Below are 20,138 nucleotides of genomic sequence, written 5' to 3'. Positions count from 1 at the left end.
TGAACGCCGAACGGCCAATGGTTTTATCACAAGGTCTATGAAAATCAATTACAATTAACAATTAACAATTCTGGCTAAATATGATTCTTATTAATCCAATTGTTGTTCAAATCAAATCAAACCAATCTGTTTTAATCCATTGTTTTGGTTTTGCATTGAGAGAAGACCTACATGTTGATTTTATCATAGATAAAACCATAGACAAGAATTAAGATAAAACCGTTTTATCTATGATGATGACTAATTCAACTAGGTGTTGACATTACTCATAATACCATAAAATATATGCGTTACTGGTGTAGTTGGTCAATTCGCGTTTACATGTCTTTGATGCTATCACCTGAGAAGTGAAATGCCAAAGTGCAGAACACTAGAAGAAGTAGAAGTAGAACATCAGCAGAAGAAAATGCAGAAGAAAATGCAGAAGAAAATTTTCGAGTGACGTTTATAGTATAGTGTAGGTTATTAAGAATTGTTAGAGAAAATTATGATATTAAAGTTAAATGTTAAGTGTTTGTAGTTGAATTAAATGTAAAAAATATATTCAACTCCAATTTATTTGTGCGGGAAGAGTGTTTCATAAATTTTATCATAGGAATCGAACTTTTTCTGTTCCATATGTGTTGGCATTTTGTGAAATCAAGTTATTAGGTCTTATGTGAAAATGAAATGGTTGTGAATGGATTGTGATTTCGTAGGAAGTTGAAGGTATGTAATACACAATGTCGTTACTTTCTTTTCCTGAGTAATTTGAAACTTTGGCTTTTAAAAATATAATTCTCACAGTTAAGTGAATTATCTAGCCTAGGCCTACTAAAAAAAGTTCTGTGTAAAACGGACACAATTTAACTTATGTAGGCCTAGGCTACCTAAAATGCCTCTGCTAAATAACATCACTTAAAATATAGTTTAAGGCCCGGGAATGATGTTTTTATTATGTGGTTAATAATGTTCTCATTGAAACTAAAACAATGCTATTGGTAGGCTACCTAAGAGTAAGCTTTAACTTAATTAGTTAACAATGTCAGGGTTAACTTAAGTTAATTTAATCTTAATTTAAGCCTAGGTAACTTACATCAACCCTTCCCTGGTGACTTTGATTTTAAAACACAAGAGATGTCTCTGCCACAGAGTTTTTTTTGGGGACCAGTAGGGGCCTACACAGTTCCTAGCTTAATGAAACACATAAAACTTAAATTAGACTAACAAAATATACAAATAAGTTGATAACAGAAAACAATACAGAACAGACGGCACACGGGAAACTCAGGTGCGAGAGGTAACACATACCATACAATTACCATACATACCTTACATTTTGTATTGAAACATATTAACTACTAGCAGAGTACCCGTCCTTCGTATGGAGTTGGAATATAAGTATAAAATGCTTATTGCAGTTATACTCAAGCTTTGCGTTTGCAATAAGGGAGGACACAGTTTGATAAAATTTGCTTTTTTAAATTTACAGTATTCTATAGTAGCCTATTACACATCTACCAACGCCATAATGTTCTACCACTTCACCTAAACAATAGAGAAAAATAAATTATCAACAATTCGCAAAATACCAATCACAAATCTTACTAATATAAATCTGAAAGTTTGTGAGTTTGTGTGTATGTTTGTGTACGTGTGTTTGTTGCTCAATCACGCATAAACTACTGGACGGATTGGGCTGAAATTTCGCATGATGATAGCTCACATTCCCGATTAACATTAAAGCATATTCTTATCTCAAAAACCGTTTCGGGCTACGCCCCAGTTGCTCTGTAGTTCCCCATGTTAATCTTATGATTTTTCATATTTAAAAGGAATTCATGAATCTTAACAGCTGTTTCAATTAAACAAGTTGGTTCTGTTCTATGATGTGCAATAGCATAAAAGTTACAAGGATTACCAACAGGGTGCAGCACTATTAATTTTTTTTTAATTTATGACAACAGCTAATTTCTAACCAAAAGGTGAGTGAGCGTAGCGAACGAACTTCAACCAGGACGTGAATGAGCCATGAGAATACTTATGAAGTTAAACGGGGCGAAGCCCGCGGGTACAGCTAGTTATTCATAAGATGAAAAAACATAAACATAACTGTAAACAATCCTACTTTGACAGTTCTCATTGAGAATCACAGTTTTTTGTTGCTGCTTAGTTCAAATTAGCTGTTTTCATAAATGCAAAAAAAATATAGTGCTGCACCCTGTTGGTAAATCTTACAACGTTTTAATGCTTTCCATATCATAGAACCAACTTTTTTAGTTGAAACAGCTGACTAAATTCTTTAATTCCCTTTAAATATGAATACAGTAGAGTCCCGCAAACTCGGCACTCGATAACCCGGCAGTCTGGATAACTCGGCCATCAACACCTCAGAAAACTAGTGATTTTTTGAGTCTGAGTTAGGCCTAAACATGGACTCAAGCCAGCTCAAGTCAAATCATTCACTACTCGTACCAAGGATTTGTTGTAAGTAAGCTACAATATATCTGATGACTTAATACTGACTTGTAATATAAATATAAATAAAAAAGGCGGTTAAAAAGCTTAAAAATTGTATTGTTCTTATTTTTAACCCTAGTTCCCGATAACCCGGCATTTCACAAACTCGGCACCCTTCCAGTCCACATTACTACTGTACTCATAAGGTTAACATGGGGAATTACAGAGCCACTGGGGCGGAGCCCGAAAGGATTTTTGAGATAAGAATATGCCTATATGTTAATCGGGAATGTAAGCTATCATCATGCCAAATTTCAGCCCAATCCGTCCAGTGGTTTATGCGTGATTGAACTTCAAACACACAAACAAACAAACATACAAACTTTCACATTTATAATATTAGTAACTTAAGATTGGTTCCTTGTATATAGGCAAACCCAAATGTTAGATATACGTTGTTTGTTCACTTATGTTACATTACGCTATCTATATAAATCTTTTTTTAAAAATAATAAACTTTTGCTATTTTTACTTAAAAATTGGAATCGAGACAGTTTTGGAATCTGCGATCTAACTTACCATTGCAGTGAGGTAAAGCCTTCCTCTTACCATAGTAACGTTAACGTATTTGAAAATATGTTTAAACTGATATTTTGAAACATAGGCTATATAAGTGAATAGCTTGATGATAATGTGAATTGATTATAGAATAAGTTAGAGCTGTAAATATTGCACCGATAACCTTTTTCTGTATCCAGAAACCAGCTGTATTGTTGCTGAATTTATGCCTTGGTCAACTACTGATTTTGGCAAATCTAGAGGTAATTTTCAGAAAAGTAGGTGCAGATGAATAATATCATAGATAAAAAGAATTAAATATAGATCGTCAGCTGTGCTGCAGTAAACCATAGGTTCTGGCGCACACCGCTGGGAGTGCTATGTAGTTACGGCCTACGCGCTACGTAACTACTCCAGTGGTGTGCGCCAGAACCTATGGTAATTATGGTAACCACTGTACGGCTGACAGTCTATATTTAATTATTTTTTTCTATGATAATATGAAACCTAAAGTATGTGTATGCTATCAATAAACTGTCAATAATTATTTTGTCTTATTGCAGCTTTAGATCAAAGGTTTAAAAATGTGGCCAGCAAATCCTCGTCCACCATCTAGACCATCTGCCGGAGACCAGTTCAATAACAACTCAAATTCTAACCCATATTCTCGAAATCCTGCGGTAAGTTAGTTTGTTAAAAATCTTGGAATTTTTCCTTCTGGGCTTATTTATCACTGGATAACTCACTATTTATGAGAAAAGATGAGGTTCACTCAAGTCTTTTACCAGAATCAATAAAACAACTTTATTCTGCTATTAAATTGGTAATTTTTCTACTACAAGATAAAACCATGGATTAATAGTTTTTTATGAATATTTATTTAACAATTGAAAATAATACCCACCTGGCCGTTTTGATCACCATGTGAGTTCTCCAGGGTTAATTCCAGGTATTTGTTTAGTATTGGTCACACTTTAATATTTTAACATGACAGTTAGAATACTGTGAGAAAGAGATAGCCCTTATTTAGTGAACCTTTAACTTATAAAGTTCATGATAAATCAATGAATTTGTTAATTCTTCGAGTACGTGGAAAACTCTTATATTCATAACTTATATTCATAACAACACTTCACAAAAGGCTCCAAAAATATTGTTCAATATTACTCAGTTTCCAAGTTGATAGGTTACTGGTATGACGGCTGTAAATTATTCAATTTGTCTCGAAAGTGTTGAAATACTTACCCGAGATAATTTGGTCTTAATCTAGCTCTCCTTTTTTGACGCCTAGGCTAACATATTCATAATTCCACACTGAAGTTACTGGCTATAGTAACTTCTTGGGATGACCAACCAATCATTGCCAGCTCAAAATTGACTGCTTTCATTATATTATCACACTGTAAACATCACTTGATTTTAACCAATAATAAATTGCAAAGAATGCCCATACTATTCAGTCTGGTGGAAGAAACGTTATGTTCTGTGGTCCTGATGCTGTTTATTGGAAAAGGATACACTGCGACATAGAAGATCTATTGTGTCCCCCTTATATTTGTCAGTCCTCCTTGGAGTAGGCCTGCCCCTTGCTCTAATTCTTTGACAAAATCCAATATCTGACAAGGTTATCACAGGGGTGTATTCCTATTTGTTTACTTTATAAAGAGTTATAGACCCTTAGCCCTCTTGCAGCTGCTGATGTCTCATAAACTGCCAACTGCTTTGGGGCCTCTCCCTGATTGACAGAACCAACACTAATTCACTTAAAAATAAACAGAATGAAAAAAATAATTAAAAAATAAGCTTTACTTGTGGTTGTGGGACACCCCTTTTATAAACTGGGCGATTTTTACAGTTGTAAAGATGTCCAGTTTTAGGTGTAGTATTCTTTGTTATTTTTTCTTTTTAGCAGTTGCAGTTTCTAATCTGTAATTGTACCCTTTTAACTTGTTATGTACATTTTTCAATATATTTTTCTTTCCTCAATATTGGGCTATTACTGAAGATAGTTTTAAAAGGGGAAAAATACTTGTATGACCTGGCAGTTGCATTGCATCTTATGACTTTGTCAATGATACCTTTGTATTTTTACGACAAATAAAGATTTATTATTATTATTATTAACATTCTCCTAAGGTTTGCTCTTAATCTGCAATGTCCAATCAGAAATCCTGTTAGCAGTCTTAACAATTTTCTTCAGCCTATGGCTTGCCTACATCGTGGAAGAGCTCTCCAAACTCTTTGATCTTGTTGCCTTCTATTCCTCTTTATGCTTCCTTTTGAAGAGGGCATCTTCCAGTGCACAGCCTGGTTCTGGCCCCACAAAAGGATTATTGTTCCTTCTCTCGCCAGCTTATCTGCCCCCTCATTACTCTCCACGCTTTGGTGCCCAGCCAGGATCCTAGTGGAGGAACAATCTTTTGCTCTGTCCTAGCCTAGACAGTTTAGGCTCTGCTGACAGTTCCATACCTTTGTAGATCTAATAACAGATGAGCTCAGAGCTCAAATGGCAGACAGTGTGTCTATCCTTATAGGCCTACCATTTATTTAAGTTAAACTGAGCACACCTCTTAATGGCTCCAACCTTAGCTTTATGCTGGTAGAATGACCCATCGGCTCCTGATCTATGGTTCCGGGTCCAAAGACTCCCATTCCAGTTCCCCGATTTGTCTTTGACCACCCAATTGTAAGTGTACCACCTAATCGTATCATTCCTGAGTGGTTGCTAGTGTTCTGTTGTAAAGTCTTGAATCAAATTTTATTTCTGACCTGTATAGAGTTAAACAGAGTGTTTCAGTTAGTACAAGAGGTCTGTGGGCCAGACTTTTACTTCAGGTAGGGGAAAAATAGGTTTAACCTTCACGTCCGGCCAAATTTTCTCAGATTTGGAAAGCTTTGTTGACAAAATTTATATTCCATAATCAATGTACAAAATACAATATTTTTCGTGATTGCAATGAAATTGTGAACTTCACCTGTGCTTACGGAGTAATCGTGTCTCCTATGGTCGTGGCAAACAACGTCTGCCATGATTGCAATGCTATTGTGAATTTCTCTTGTGCTTACGGTCATGACAAAATCATAAAAATCTTCCGCAGTTGTGGAGAAACCATGAATATACCATGGTACTAAAACAGGAGCGTCCCAAGGAAATCATGAATGATTCCTGGAACTCTTAATCGCAGCAAAATCGAGAATGATTGACCCTGCAATCGTTGCACACACTTTCTGCAATCACGAGAATATAAGCTTGGTTTGCAATCCTTTTAAATTAACCAACACAAGCTTAAATAAAAAATTCATTGGTCAACTGCTAGCCTGGTTTGCCTAAAACATTCGGGACCCACAGATCATTAGATTTTGCTGCAGCCCAGGAATGAGAGGGATATTGATAATTGTTTCCCTTAACTGATAAGAATAAGGGATTAAATAAATTAACATCTTATTAATAAATATCATACCATGAAATAATAATAACATACGACTAATTTAACTAAACATAGTGTTACGACCCCCATTGCTGTAAAAATTGTGGTTCAAAAGTTATTTTAGGCTAACTTTTCTGATATTCCCCATAAAAACCATAGTTACTTTCACTCCAAGCCACCGCTTATAAGGGTTGTTGACAAGCAAATGGGAGAAAATATGTGTCAAATTGCTGATACAGTACCGTTTATTTTTAAATGTAATTTGTGTATTACCATTACCAACTGGCGATCGTTGACCAGATGTCTGGATTGATCTTGTCAGATAAAATTATAAAGATTAGCCATAGGACGAGTTTGTTTAAAAATCCATCTTTGGTGATTGATTAAAATGCCAAACATCAATTATTGGCGGAATCGTAAAATTTAACATACACCCTTGTGAATACCCTACAACAAATTTATTTATTTGACTCCCAATATAATTTATTTGAAATCGGTTTGCAATAACCTTCTTAGATACGAGGGGCTCCAATAATGATGGTTACTTTTGAAAATTTTGTCCTAAGAGTGGGGGAGGGGGTAGCTCAAAATTTTCAAATGGGAAGTATATTCGACTTTGGTATCATTTTACAGGTCTTGACAAAACTAAACGATTGACATAAAGAAAACAAACATCGAACCAGTAATAATCCAATTTACCATGAGGATGTCTAAAAAGTAACTTGCACCCCACTTATCTTTTAAACTATTTGAGATATTTAAAATCATTTTGTGACAACCTTCTTAGATATGAGAGGCTACAATAATTATGGTTAATTTTGCGTTTAGGGGTAGTGGGGGTAGGGGTTAGCTCAAAAGTCTCAATTTTTTTTTTTTTTTTTTTTTTTGTAAGAGTTTGGCGGCCTCTTTTAACCTTACATTTGCCCGTCCACATAGACTACAGATCTGTGCGTGGAACGTATCCAGCAAAGCAAGGGGTGAGCCGGTACAGTACATAGGTGAACTGTACTGATAAAAGTTAGTGGCAGTGACCAGGATCCGAACCCACGACACTACTGCCTTGGGCCCGAAGTCTGCGAAGCTACCGACTCAGCCACCGACTCACCCACAACTTAAAGGCTTACCCAATTAAAGGCGTAGTCAATTAAAAGTATCTAGTCAACATTCATATCATTTTACAGGTATTGGAAAAACTAAACATTTAAAATTGTCATAAGAAAATATAAATCGGACCACTAACAACAAAATGACAGCTAAAAATTATTTTTAATAACCAGCCTCTTAAACATTTTTCATTGGAACAATAATGACAGACAATGATAGCGTTAGTTAGTCTAAAAAATGTGGTAGGAAAAAAATTATATTTGCGTGATAAAAAGTACCCTATGCCAACCTAGCTGAAAAAATCAAGAAAGAAACATTAAGATAGGACATAGCAACTTTTATTTGTTTAATTGAGTTTGAGATAACATTTAGTGCAAAAAGTACTGTCAAGCTAAAGTTGAAGTCTAAAGCTCTTGGTGACGAATATTTTCCGAGCACAGGCAGGGGAAGCAAAATGGATTGTCTCATAGATGCACAACTTATTGATTAAATATAATATATTAGGTGTAGGACTAGGTCTAAGTGTAAATTTGCTATAAGGAAAATAATATACTTGTTTGCATTAACATTTTATTTATTAAGCTATTGAAAATGTGTCTAGTATGCAGTTTTGCTACGGGGTTTTTTTGACTACATAGGCTACTTTCCTTATAGACTGATAAAGACACTAACTTCAACAACCCTGTGTAACTATACAGGATTGCAAGATTAGGTGGGTTTTTTTAACACAACATATTTTGTACTGCCTCTGTAAACATTTATATATCAACCAATGATTTCTATTTTTGATAGTTGACAGTTAATAAGAGATTATTTCCAATGTTACAACAGTGAACTTGAAATGAATGATTAAATATAAATAGATGCAATACAGTAATTAATGGCGTGGTTCAATAGTCAGTAAGGTGTTTGGCCAGACAATCAAGTGTGTTTGTTCAGTTGATAGCGTCGTGTGGTTGCGGCGATATATTGCTCAGTTGTAGTTTTGCATCTGGATTGTTGACATTGCTTTTAAACATCTTCCCCCAACATAGGTGTGTAGGCTAACTTATTATGTTGTAATGACACACTCAAATTAATTTGATTCGTTTGTTTGTTGTCAGTCAAATGTTTTAAATCTATGACTGAAGTTTCGTTGATGGATTCGTCATGTTTCTATTTTATGTTTATCAAATTGTTATAGGGAAATATTGATGGTTGATGTATTTTAACTTTTGATTAACTTTGCCAACAGTCTAGGTACTATACTATAAGTGTTTAAAAGCAATTGACTGTAGTTAATGTGCAACAAATATTTTTAGTGACTGACTTTCAACAGGCAGTCAAGTCCGATGAAAGGTGGCTAAATTATAAAATAAATTGAAGGGAGTTGATTTACTCCCATATAGAGTTTATTGTAAGATTTCATCATTTGACTTTTTGAGTTGCAAGTTTTAAATTTATTTAATTTACAAGTTACAATTAATATAGGCCTACCACCATGTTTGAGAAAAGCTGTTTCCACTTTTAAGTATTTTTTCAACAATAATACTTTTTTTTAGCTATGGTTCACTAATGTGTTTTTCAAATTGCTACATTTTTGGACAGATTTCTTTAGTAGCAAAACAACTTCTTAGTTCTTTTTTTTTTTGCTAGAGAATGGTTCTTATTAGGTATATTTTTTTAGAGAATTATTATAATATATAAATAAAATTTTCTAGGTTCCGAAAACTAAGCCAGGACGGCAGAGCACAGACCCGTGGGACTGGGGTTGGGAAGATAACAACTCAGGCCAGCAGGAGGATTGGAACAACGGATGGGGTCAGACTCAGACAACAGCTCCTAATGTGATACCAAACCATCCACCCCAGCCATCCCACTATCAGAGGCCACCAGACAAGAAGCCACATGGCACTCCAGACCTCATACCCGACCAGCTGAACACATTCGCAAGTGGGCGGGGCATGGTGCAACAGCAGTACAACCAAGTCTCTAATGCTTCGGACTTCTTTGAAAACATCGATTTGGTCGGAAATCATGGGCCACCTTCAGTGCCATTGTACAATCCGTCTCAAAGACAAGTGCATCAAGGTCAAAACTATCAGTTTGCTCCCCAACCTTACCCTTCGCAAAACTTTGTGAATAGGAACCCTGCACCTTCTACGCCTGCTTCTTACTTTCATCCACCTAGCTCGATTTCTCAAAATTACGGAGCACCTCCCAAACCGTATCCTGGTCCGCCTCAGTCAAATTCTGTTCCACCTCAAGCCCAGTCTTATCCCCCTCAACCTCACTCTGTTCCTTCTCTACCACCTCATTCTGCTTCCCCTAAACCTAATTCTGGTCCTCCACAGACTCATTCAATCCCCTCTCAACCTGTTTCATTTCAACCCCATTCTCCTTCTCCTCAACCTACTCCTCCTCCTCAAAATTCTTTTCCTCCCCAGCCTTACTCTGGTCCACCTCAACCTTACTCCGTCCCCCCTCTACCACCTCATTCTGCTTCTCCTAAACCTAATTCTGCCCCTCAGTCTCATTCTCTCCCTCCTCAATCTCAGTCTATTCCATTTCAACCTCATTCTCCTCCTCAACCCACCCCTCCTCCTCCTCAAGGCCATCCACTCCCCCCTCAACAACACTCTTTCCCTTCTCAAACTTTGCATGCACAGAACAAAGAGTCAAAACCCTATCACCAGCCACCTCCTCCAGAGCATAATCAAAATATGGTCCAGAACTCCCAATACTTCCAGCCAGAGCCTGTTTTAGAACAAAGCAACAGCTTTTACGTTCAACAACAGCAAACTCAACCACAATCCAACTACTACTTTGACCAAAACAATCTGCAGTCTCAAGATCATTCTATTACTGGTAGTTTCTATGACCAAAACACACCACTGAGTCAACAACCCACTGATTACTACGATCAGAGTGCATTTACCAACAATACTGAACAGAGATATGACACGATGAGTGAATCTGTTACCAACATGACAGTTGAAGAGGTAGAAAACATAGAAGTTGCCCCTCCTGAGAGCACAGTTACGCCAGTGAGCCAAGTAGATGTGTCAAGATCATCAGCGGAAAACCTGCAAGAGGTACAAAGAGAGCTCAGTGTGGAAAATAATGAGGAAAATAACATTCCGGACAACCAAGAAACTGTGCCTGACAACGAAGAGCATTTGCAAAACCTTCATAAAAAAATGAGTCAGATGAAAATTAGCTCCACTCATAATATTGATTCGGTAAGAGATGATTTTTGACTTTTTGAGTTTATTATTTTTCAGCGAAGTTTGAATTGTATAGTTTGCTGTAGGAGAAACTAGAATGGCATTTGAATGACTATTGTATTCATGTAAATGAGAACATAGTCATTCTAATTCTCGAAGTTTTAAACATACAAATGAATAGAAGAACCAGTAACCAGTAAAACAGTTCACACAACATTGTGTCAAGTCAAGTCAATGATGAAAAGTAGTAAACATTTTTATTGATTAAAAAACTGGAAATAAAAACCACATTTTGATTTAAAGTTGCTAATAAATTAAACTATCAAATCTCTAACAAAAAATGTAGCCCTTGTAACTAAACAGTCCAAGAGTGAGCAACTATAAGTGACACTAGTCACATAGGTACTTATATTTATTGACACATTGAATATCCTGTAAATTTACATAAACTTTAGAGATAGGCCCTAAGTCTGGCACTTGAAATCTTTGAATGTTGGCCAAAAAACTGAGTTTTTTATCCAAAGAGAATGGGAAAAAAACAGAAATTACATGTACATTGATAACTTCATTGTTACTTGTTGCTTTGACAGTACATAGAAGAAAACATTGAATACCGTACCAAGCATTGATGTACCTAGTTTTTTACGTTATAACTGACCTTTTGGATACCTAGATCCGGCCCCGTAACCAGCGTTCGGTTAAGATTAGGTCTACTATACCTAGGGAGAACGAGCTGGTCTGTGGTGTCACATGTTTGGTCCTTAAGATCCTGGGTTCAAATCTTGTCAATCATGAAAGGATCGTCTAATTGATAAAGCCGCAACTCTCATGACCTAGCCTGAAGTAATGTGAAAATGGTTTCAGCCTTGAACCTACCATCTTAGGATGTGGTGGGACATAAAACCATTAACCTTCCAGTAACCACAAGAATGATTCGCTTACACAGGTGTATGGTTTCAGTGGAGTACTGGGTGGGAGAACCAGGAGGTCGCCCCGAGGTGTGAGCTAGACAGGAACCAATACCTGGAGACTGGACAACTGGTGGACTCCAACGGACCTGAGGAGACGACACCAGAGGTGGACAATAATGATGAAGGTCAGTGTCGGGCAATTGTATCAATTAATTAGTTCTAATCACATTACATTATATAATTAGGAGGACCCTCTTTCTCTAAACTTTACAAAGTCCGCATTACATCAAATAGTTATTGTAGTTAAGTAGTCTCGGCACACATCTGGCATTTCTCTATTCCGTCCTTCCCGTTCACGTGTCACGAGAGAATAGACCTAGTAAAAACAACATTTATCAGTTGATTCGTCTCTTATGTACCCCATTTCCACACTTTATTCTCACACATTGCGTTAGAGCCATAACCTACAAAACGGTCATCTGGCAATGAATGTCCACATTGGATGTGTTTCTTATGGTCAAACAGTACATATTTAATTCTTCTCTGGTGTTGAAAACCTTCTTTTACATAAACATATGTTGTGTACAGGTGAGGCTCTACCCCCGCCTGGCCTACACAGGATGGTGACGGGGCAAGGGACAGACTCTGTGCCCCACAGACAGCCCCCAAGTGGTGGCGGGGGCTTTGTGAGACTAGTTCCTGGACAACCGACCCCCAGCGCATCACCAGAACCTATCACCATGGAGAGAATGGTAATTTACAAATGCTTTGTCATAGAACCAGATATTCCAGATGTTGGAACTAACTAAGACTTTGTAGTGGCAGTTGTGTATCCATTATTTCTTTCTTAATGTGTTATATATAAGCATTAGGTTAATAATTCAACCCTATAATATAACCTCAAAAGACTGCAGGGTTTCTGAAGTAGACACTGCAAAAAGTTGTAACTCACTTAAATCCAAATGACTGCAGGTTCCTGGACAGCAGAATGCTCCAGATGAACGGATGGTTCCTGGTCACCAGATGCAGGACTCTCTGCGGCTAGTGCCCGGAGGACAGCAGGAAGAGCGGATGGTTCCTGGTCAGCTGAGCGATGACGAGAACAACACCAGCGCAGACTTTGAGAGGATGGTCCCTGGCAGGATGTCAGAACACGAGGACAGCTTCCCTCGAGACGTGGAGGATGAAAGGATGGTGACCGGAGCGGGGATGGATGCAACAGACCCTGGCATGTCTAACAGGTAGTGATGATAAAATTTTTTATCCTATTTTCTTATTTAGGGAATGTAGTGTCAACATTCATTTAGTTAATAGTGAAATAATTTTAAACAATGTTTGTGATCACTTACAGCAGATGTAACATGCAACTAATTTTCTGTCCCGTGATTTAGGCAGTCACCTAACTGCTTTAGTCAACAATTAAAGGTTGCAGTAAAATAGGAATTCAGAGATGTGTAGCCTGTTTTTTAGACTCTGGTAATAACACCATTCTCTACACACATCCTTACTTCATATTTGGTTTAAAATGCACACCTACCTGATGTACCCATCTCAATGGTTAGTTGATGGATTAATTCTCTCTCACAATATTCTAGACCCAACTGTTGTTGTAAATTATTTTAAATTCCACAACACTGGCAGTCACTCATCTAAAAGGCTAAAAAGTTTTACAGATCAAATCTTCTGAACTATTTGTCTTTTGGTGTTTTAGTGGGCAGGAAACCAGCAGACATGATGTGGGTCCTGGTATTGATGCTGAGGAGTCTGTTTCTCAACCACCTCCTGGTCTGCACAGACTGGTGCTGGGGCAGATCAACTCTGAGACCAGCACAAGCACGGAACATGTCACAGGTTATACACACTCCCCACTCCACACTCCCCTCTCCCTTGTAGGATAACAAACTTACCTGAATAGAAAAGTTAAAGCATTTCACTGTCACCACTGAGATATAATGAATATTTGTTGGTCAGCACTTCTCATCAGGGGTGCCGCTGGTCGCCATTTTGTAGTGTTGCTTGGTGGAATATATTGAGGTGGAAACATACAGGGAGCGGCAAAATGATCTGACGGTTTTCTTTGCCGCCCTGTAGAGCGAATGAGTGGTGTATGAATAGGGTGGTGGAAAAGGGGCGTTACAAAGCCAACGTGTGGACATTTTTAGTAGCCATGGAGCCGTGGGATGGCTGAGCAACATGTATTTGTAGTAGAAGTGTTTTTAAAAGTGGAAATTCCTGTGTAGCTGTTCAGTACACGTTTCAATGTGGGTCAAAGAAGAAAAGTCCCAACTCGAAACACCATTTTGCTGTGGGTGGGTAACTTAAGAGCTTCTAGTTCAGCATTGAAACTAAAATCTGACTACGTGGTGTGAAACTAAAGAGAGTGAGGAAGACTGTATGTTGTGGTTGAAAGTGTGATTCGTCGCTCATAATGAAAATGTTGATACATGTAAGAAAATCAATCACTACTTGTTCTGAAAAAGAGATGCGCTTTGCATAACTACTGGGTTTCAACTGTTGCACAATTGCCATTTTGTATGAATGGAAATGCAGGTTGTATTATAATACTCTTCTACCGATCGGCCATACAAGTACAGAGCTGCAGCTTATTAACGTTTAGGCCACTTAAGACTAACTTCCACAGCTTCTCTTACTCTCTCAGCGTTCTCTGGCGTCCGGGCTGACCTTGGACTTGGACAGACTGTTGGCTTTTTTCAATGCTGAACTAGTAGCTCTGAAGTTACCTACTCACAGCAAAATGGTTTTTTTGAGTTGGGACTTTTCCCCTTGGACCCACATTGAAACGTGTACTGAACAGCTACACAGGAATTTCCACTTTTAAAAACACTTCTACTACAAATACATGTTGCTCAGCTATCCCACGGCTCCATGGCTACTAAAAATGTCCACACGTTGGCTTTGTAACGCCCCTATTCTCACCACCCTATGCCACTCATTCGCTCGACAGGGCGGCAAAGAAAACCGTCAGATCATTTTGCCGCTCCCTGTATAAGTTATGGAATGTTATAGAAAAGTGAAAAACTATAATATAAACATTCTTTAAGTCATATTTACTTATTTATGATTATGTGGTAACTTTACCAACAATTAATTTTACTTGTAGTTGAAACCATGGTGTTTAACTGAACTCATCAGTAAAGAGCTGTTGGTAAAAACTGAATGAGTTATCACATTAACTGATCTAGGAAACTACCACCAGCCCAACCTTAATGAAAGTAGTCACACTCTAAACTATGATAAGATAAGATGATACCTCCCCTGTAAATTATCCCTATGGATCAGCTGAAAAAAGATTTTATAGTGTACTTGTAATCACGCCAATAATAAGATATTTTTGTAAACTGCATGTTTTCTGGTGTAGTTACTCAAAGAGTGAAGCACAAAATGTGAAAATTTCCCTGAAATAAGAGAAAACCTAGTTCCTTTAATTGACAGTTTTTAAAATCAATTGTTTACAATTTATGTAAATTTATCTATTTCAGCCACAAATGTAAACTAAACTGATATGGTTACAAATAACAGTACTATTTGCTGTAGTAATCACAAATTTGTTATAATGTATCGTACACTTATCACAGTGACATCATGGCTGTAATCTACGATCGCAGCGACATCACGATCATCTCCCATTTTTAGTCATACATTGTTTGTGTAGTGTACTATCAAATCTTTTTTAGGATCCTAATGTTCTTAAGCTTTTTCCGATTGATTCTAGCATTTATTTTTGAAATCATATTAAAAACACACACTTTTAACTTGTATTTAATAACACAAAATGGCACAGATGCCTAGGTTCTTTGTTAGGATGCCAAACCTATCTTAGTAGTAAATAGTTCATTGCAGTGTAGGATACACAAGCACCTGGGACTATTCTCAAAAATTAAAATATTTCACTGTCTCTTACAGCACTTTCAATCAAGGATGGTTTTAGTTTGAAAGAAAGATAAACTACATAAACGTTCAACGGTTAACAAAAATCCAATTTTTCCTAAATTATACCTTTCAACTGTCAGTGACAGTGGAATATTTAAACGTTTGTGTATAACGTAAAGTTTTTGTTTTGTCTTGAGATAGCGTGGACCCTTTTCCAATTCAGATAAACTTCCAGTACATTTTTTAAAGATTGTATATCTTTTAGTGATTTTACAGTCACATTTTTAAATTTTTGCCAATCAGCCATGCAATTTGTTTGAGTTGTTGCTTTTCCTGCAAGACGTGTGATGTTGATACTTATTGTCTTTTTCTCCCACGTCTATAGATACTGGTTTGTTATCTTATCAGTAGCTCTTTATAATGTGTGTCTCAGTGAAGGCAGTTCTCTGGATGGAATGGAACGGTATGTTTCTGTTCATTTTAAAACAATGATGATGAAGCACAGATTATAGAAAGGATTTTTACGCATGAAAGTAGAAAATAAATAATATAAATTTAAGAAACATGATTATTATGTTTAAAGGCTTATCCAGTGAAGTTTGCAATGTTAATTATCTAGTTGTTTCTAAACTTAGCTACTTCTCTTTATATGTTTGCAATAAAAAAAAATACTGATATTTTGATGAACTAAACTGATAAGGCCCTACTTCTTCTATTGTTATTAAGGAATTATCATCACTTTATAAAAAAAATACAAAATTCAACCACAATTGTTAGGGTTTTTACTTATGACAACTTATTTTATTATAATATGATGTTGTTAAAAAACTCACTATTCGATTTTCATCCCTGGTTGAGCCAATGAAGTTGCAGAACAATATCAAGTTAGGTGATTCAATTAAAACTAATACTAAAACCATGGAAAATTAGTTACTACAGCTTATCCAAACTGTTATACTGTACTTGGAAACCATGTAATTGAACACACACAAGTAAATTGAAGTGTGTTTAACTTTACAATATTCAACAACTACAAGTATAGAAACAACCACTTCTGTAAATTAACTACTCTGTATTGAATAATGTTTCTTTAAATATTAGCTTTGACTAATAATACAACTTCTGTATCCAATAGTCAATGATATTAGTCAACAGTGAACACTATAATTGAGGTTAGACCAAATGTAAAGGAAACACTTTACAGATTTATAAAAATGTGACCTGATGATACAAACAAGTTCCTTGCTAATGCACTGGTAAAGTATGAATATTTTTCAAATGTTAGTTACTCCCTGCATTGGTTATGATTTCAGATGACTATTTTTTTAGCTTGATTGTTTAATTTTTGAATATGACTGTCAAATTTTGGAACATATGCAATTTTTTTGTGTCCCATCTTAATACATTCACGTCCTACGACGCTAGGCTCTAACCGAGACTGTTTACTTCAGGCTAGGCCCAGGGGTCGCAGCATTATCACCTAGATAAAATCAATTGTTGATTTGCTGTATATAAACCCGGCACCTCAGGGACATAAAATCTTAATTATCATTTAACATAAAGCGCACAGTGAACAAAAGATCAAATATAAGTCTGGAAGTACATTAAAAAATGGAGCAGTGAAGCTAAAAAACTATTTATCTTAGATAATAATAGAGAGAGAGAGAGAGAGAAATTCTTTATTTACAACAAATTAATTGCGGTATTACATAAAGGAAATAAAAAATATCACATGGGTCACAATGACCTAATAATTGTTGACTTGCAGGTTTGCTTATAGGCATTGCATAAAAGGAGGACTATTTTATATCCTAATCAATGTTGATGTGTGTTGCAGCCAAGACAGGGGAGAGGGAGAGAGTGGAGGAGACGGGGATGCAGCGGATGGTGGTCGGACAGTTCAGAGAGAAGGACGGAGAACCGGAGAGTGAGAAAGAGAAAGAGACGGTGAAGAGTAGCAACAGGGAGGACGACTCTGACTCCGACTACAACCGAGCGGAGAGACGGAGACATCGCCACCGCAAAGAGTAAGTGGATGATATAATTGACTATTGGTAGAATTAAACGTTCCCTTCCCATGTTACTATCTAGTTTTAGAATATAAACGTAGTTGGATTAACCACCAACAGAGTGTGGCGATGTCAATAACCGATTTCTGAAATTGCTAATTTTTAGTCTAGCATTACAGAAAAGAACCACTTATTGTGAATTGTAGCATCACTCAAATCAAGAGGAGAAATAGAGTTTTGATTGTGGAAGGCTCATTAAATTATGTTCTTTTTGTGCAAAAAGAAATTAGTGTCAGTTGGTCTATAGATGAGATGTCAAGTTAAACAATTTAAAGCCATTCTTCAGGACCTATTTAAATTTAGTCAATAGGCCCGAGCGCAGGGGCCCATGAGGTTTTAGGTGGTTTGGAAGCACAAGAAAGAAAAACAACTGCCTTGAAATGAAGGGGGAAGAGGGGCACAAATCATCACTCGGGCCCATAGGGTCTCTTATGTAAACCACGGGCCTGCCACTCATTTAATATTTTTAATATGTAAAGTAATTGAAAATGCCAAATGCTCTACGTTTCAACTATCTCTAATCGACAACCTGAAAAAGTAATAATGTTATAGATTTTAGCTCCAGAAACTACTTTAAAAAATCGTACACATATTAACTACCTACCAAATGTTGTGGTTGCAGCAGCTATGATGACGACAGGAAGGAGAGAGAGAGGGACTACTCTAGTGAGCGGGAGTACCGGGAGAGGGGTAAGGAGAGGAGGGGAGGGGAGTACCGGAAGAAGAGGGACAACAGCTACAACCACAGTCCGGAGTACAGGAGTGACCATGAGGACTATGATAGGGATGACTTCAGGGAGCGTAGAGAGAGAGATAGGTGAGTTGGTAAACCATTGTGGTTAAACAGTAGAACATCTTGTGTCAGCTGTCGGGAGACAATCTTGGGGGCAAAAATAAGGGTGAGACAAGATAAATACTGATTCACAGTCAGTGACGTATAGTGTCAAAACTAAAGTGAAAATAAATCATATGATATAAGATATAAAATAAAAATACAAAGACACTGGTGGTTAGTGTCATTGGTAGTTGGTAATTTGCACAGTCTAGATATCCTGGGGAGTCTGTTATCCTAACATATGGTGGCAGACCCTAGTCACTTAACACATTATAATCAGGGGAAGGCAAAAATATATCACTGGCTCTTAATATATGACTCCCGAGGCTTGGATTTCGATAAGGACCTCTGTAATGAAATAGTTGAAATTCTTTTATTTTTGTATTTCATCCACTAAATACAAATCACCATTAATCGTTCAATATTGCTTTCAGCATTTCAAATTAACAGAAAATAATATAACAATTTTAGGTCAATATCCAATAAATATGCAATAAGTTAGTAAAGATTATTACCATTAAATTTGAAATACATTGGAACAAATTAGCTTCAGTATCTTATATTTGAGAAATCACAGTGGACACTTGCATGGATAGAACGCAATTTTCCTAAAAATTCTACATCCATCTGGTCTAAGTCACATGCTTGTACTGTACTCTATAAAATATCATCATTGAATAATTTTCCCCCAGACGAGACAGACCTCGGGAGCGAGACAGACGCAGGAGGAGCCCAGAGTCCTACTATAGAGAAGAGCCGTACTATAGAGAGGATCCCAGGTAGGCAACGTACTACTATCAAACTTTTGTGTTGAGTCTAGCTCACATTCAGCCCAATCTAGCCTTTGTTTTTTTCTTGACCAACTTTTGCTCAGTTTATTTTTCAAAGTGATTCTTGTCCTTGTAAAATATCTGAATTGGTTTGCAGCAAATTGCCTTTGGTTTATTGGTTTGAAACTGTTTTTGAGAGTGTTGATCCTTTGTTTGCTTCCTAAGTGTGATTTCCAGAGTGTCTACTATACAAAATTTCGGTTATGATGAATTTTGTGTCAAATAAAGACACAATTGTGTTAAAAAATCAAGATCTAAAATAGATTAAAACCAAACAATATTAATATTGCTTTCTAAATTTGGTATTTAATTTATTGGTAGATAATAGAATTACATACAAATTAATTCTAGTTTACTTATTCTTCATGTGGATTTATTTTTATTTAAAATGAAATCTAATTTTTTTGCCTTATAGCATCGAATCTTTGCTGTGAACAATATCAAAATGTTTCACTTTTAATATCATTATTCTAATCCTATTATAAAGTTATCTAACATTATCTTTGAATCTACAGAACTAACGTTCTTTTCATTACAAAGTATGGACAATTGTAAATTGAGTTTTCTTTTAGATCGTGATGGATCAAAAACTTAAATTCAAAAAGTAAATAAGATAACTAATACATCAAAATACATGTTTGAATATTCAATATGGATGAGTTGGTAGTCTTGTGTTTTGCGTCACACTTTGGTGGGAGGCGAACTGATTTAATCCCCGACATATCCACAAAAATTCAGAGCTTTTCCGCTTTTTCCATAAAGCGTTAAATGACAAAATGTTTTTGGCATTAAAACGACAACAAAATCAATCGCCGTAGATCTGCCTTTCAGAAATCACAAACCACTAGTTGTAGTGGAGGTTGTATG

General features: G+C 36.5%; 1 protein-coding gene across 11 annotated transcripts in view; it reads left to right on the top strand.

Moving 5' to 3' along the window:
* Positions 1-431: 431 nt before the first annotated feature.
* The window catches only part of LOC128991291 (protein transport protein Sec16A), a 63,625-nt gene continuing 43,918 nt past the window's right edge, over positions 432-20,138 (top strand). For all 11 annotated transcript variants that reach the window (XR_008490627.1, XR_008490626.1, XM_054414057.1 and 8 more), the window contains exons 1-10: positions 432-708; positions 3,561-3,677; positions 9,230-10,750; positions 11,696-11,831; positions 12,235-12,398; positions 12,619-12,887; positions 13,358-13,497; positions 17,375-17,564; positions 18,229-18,423; positions 19,134-19,220. Coding sequence is in view for 9 of the 11 variants with exons in the window: in XM_054414057.1 (XP_054270032.1) it covers positions 3,582-3,677; positions 9,230-10,750; positions 11,696-11,831; positions 12,235-12,398; positions 12,619-12,887; positions 13,358-13,497; positions 17,375-17,564; positions 18,229-18,423; positions 19,134-19,220 (2,798 nt within the window). In the remaining 2 variants the exon portion in view is untranslated. The remainder of the gene's footprint in view (positions 709-3,560; positions 3,678-9,229; positions 10,751-11,695; positions 11,832-12,234; positions 12,399-12,618; positions 12,888-13,357; positions 13,498-17,374; positions 17,565-18,228; positions 18,424-19,133; positions 19,221-20,138) is intronic.

Source organism: Macrosteles quadrilineatus, unplaced genomic scaffold (assembly GCF_028750875.1).
Source record: "Macrosteles quadrilineatus isolate MER2022 unplaced genomic scaffold, UCM_ALF_1.0 Scaffold_4__1_contigs__length_99947679, whole genome shotgun sequence".
Lineage (NCBI taxonomy): Eukaryota > Metazoa > Arthropoda > Insecta > Hemiptera > Cicadellidae > Macrosteles > Macrosteles quadrilineatus.
The sequence above is the reverse complement of the archived record's forward strand: the minus strand, read 5'-3'. Positions and strand labels throughout refer to the sequence as shown.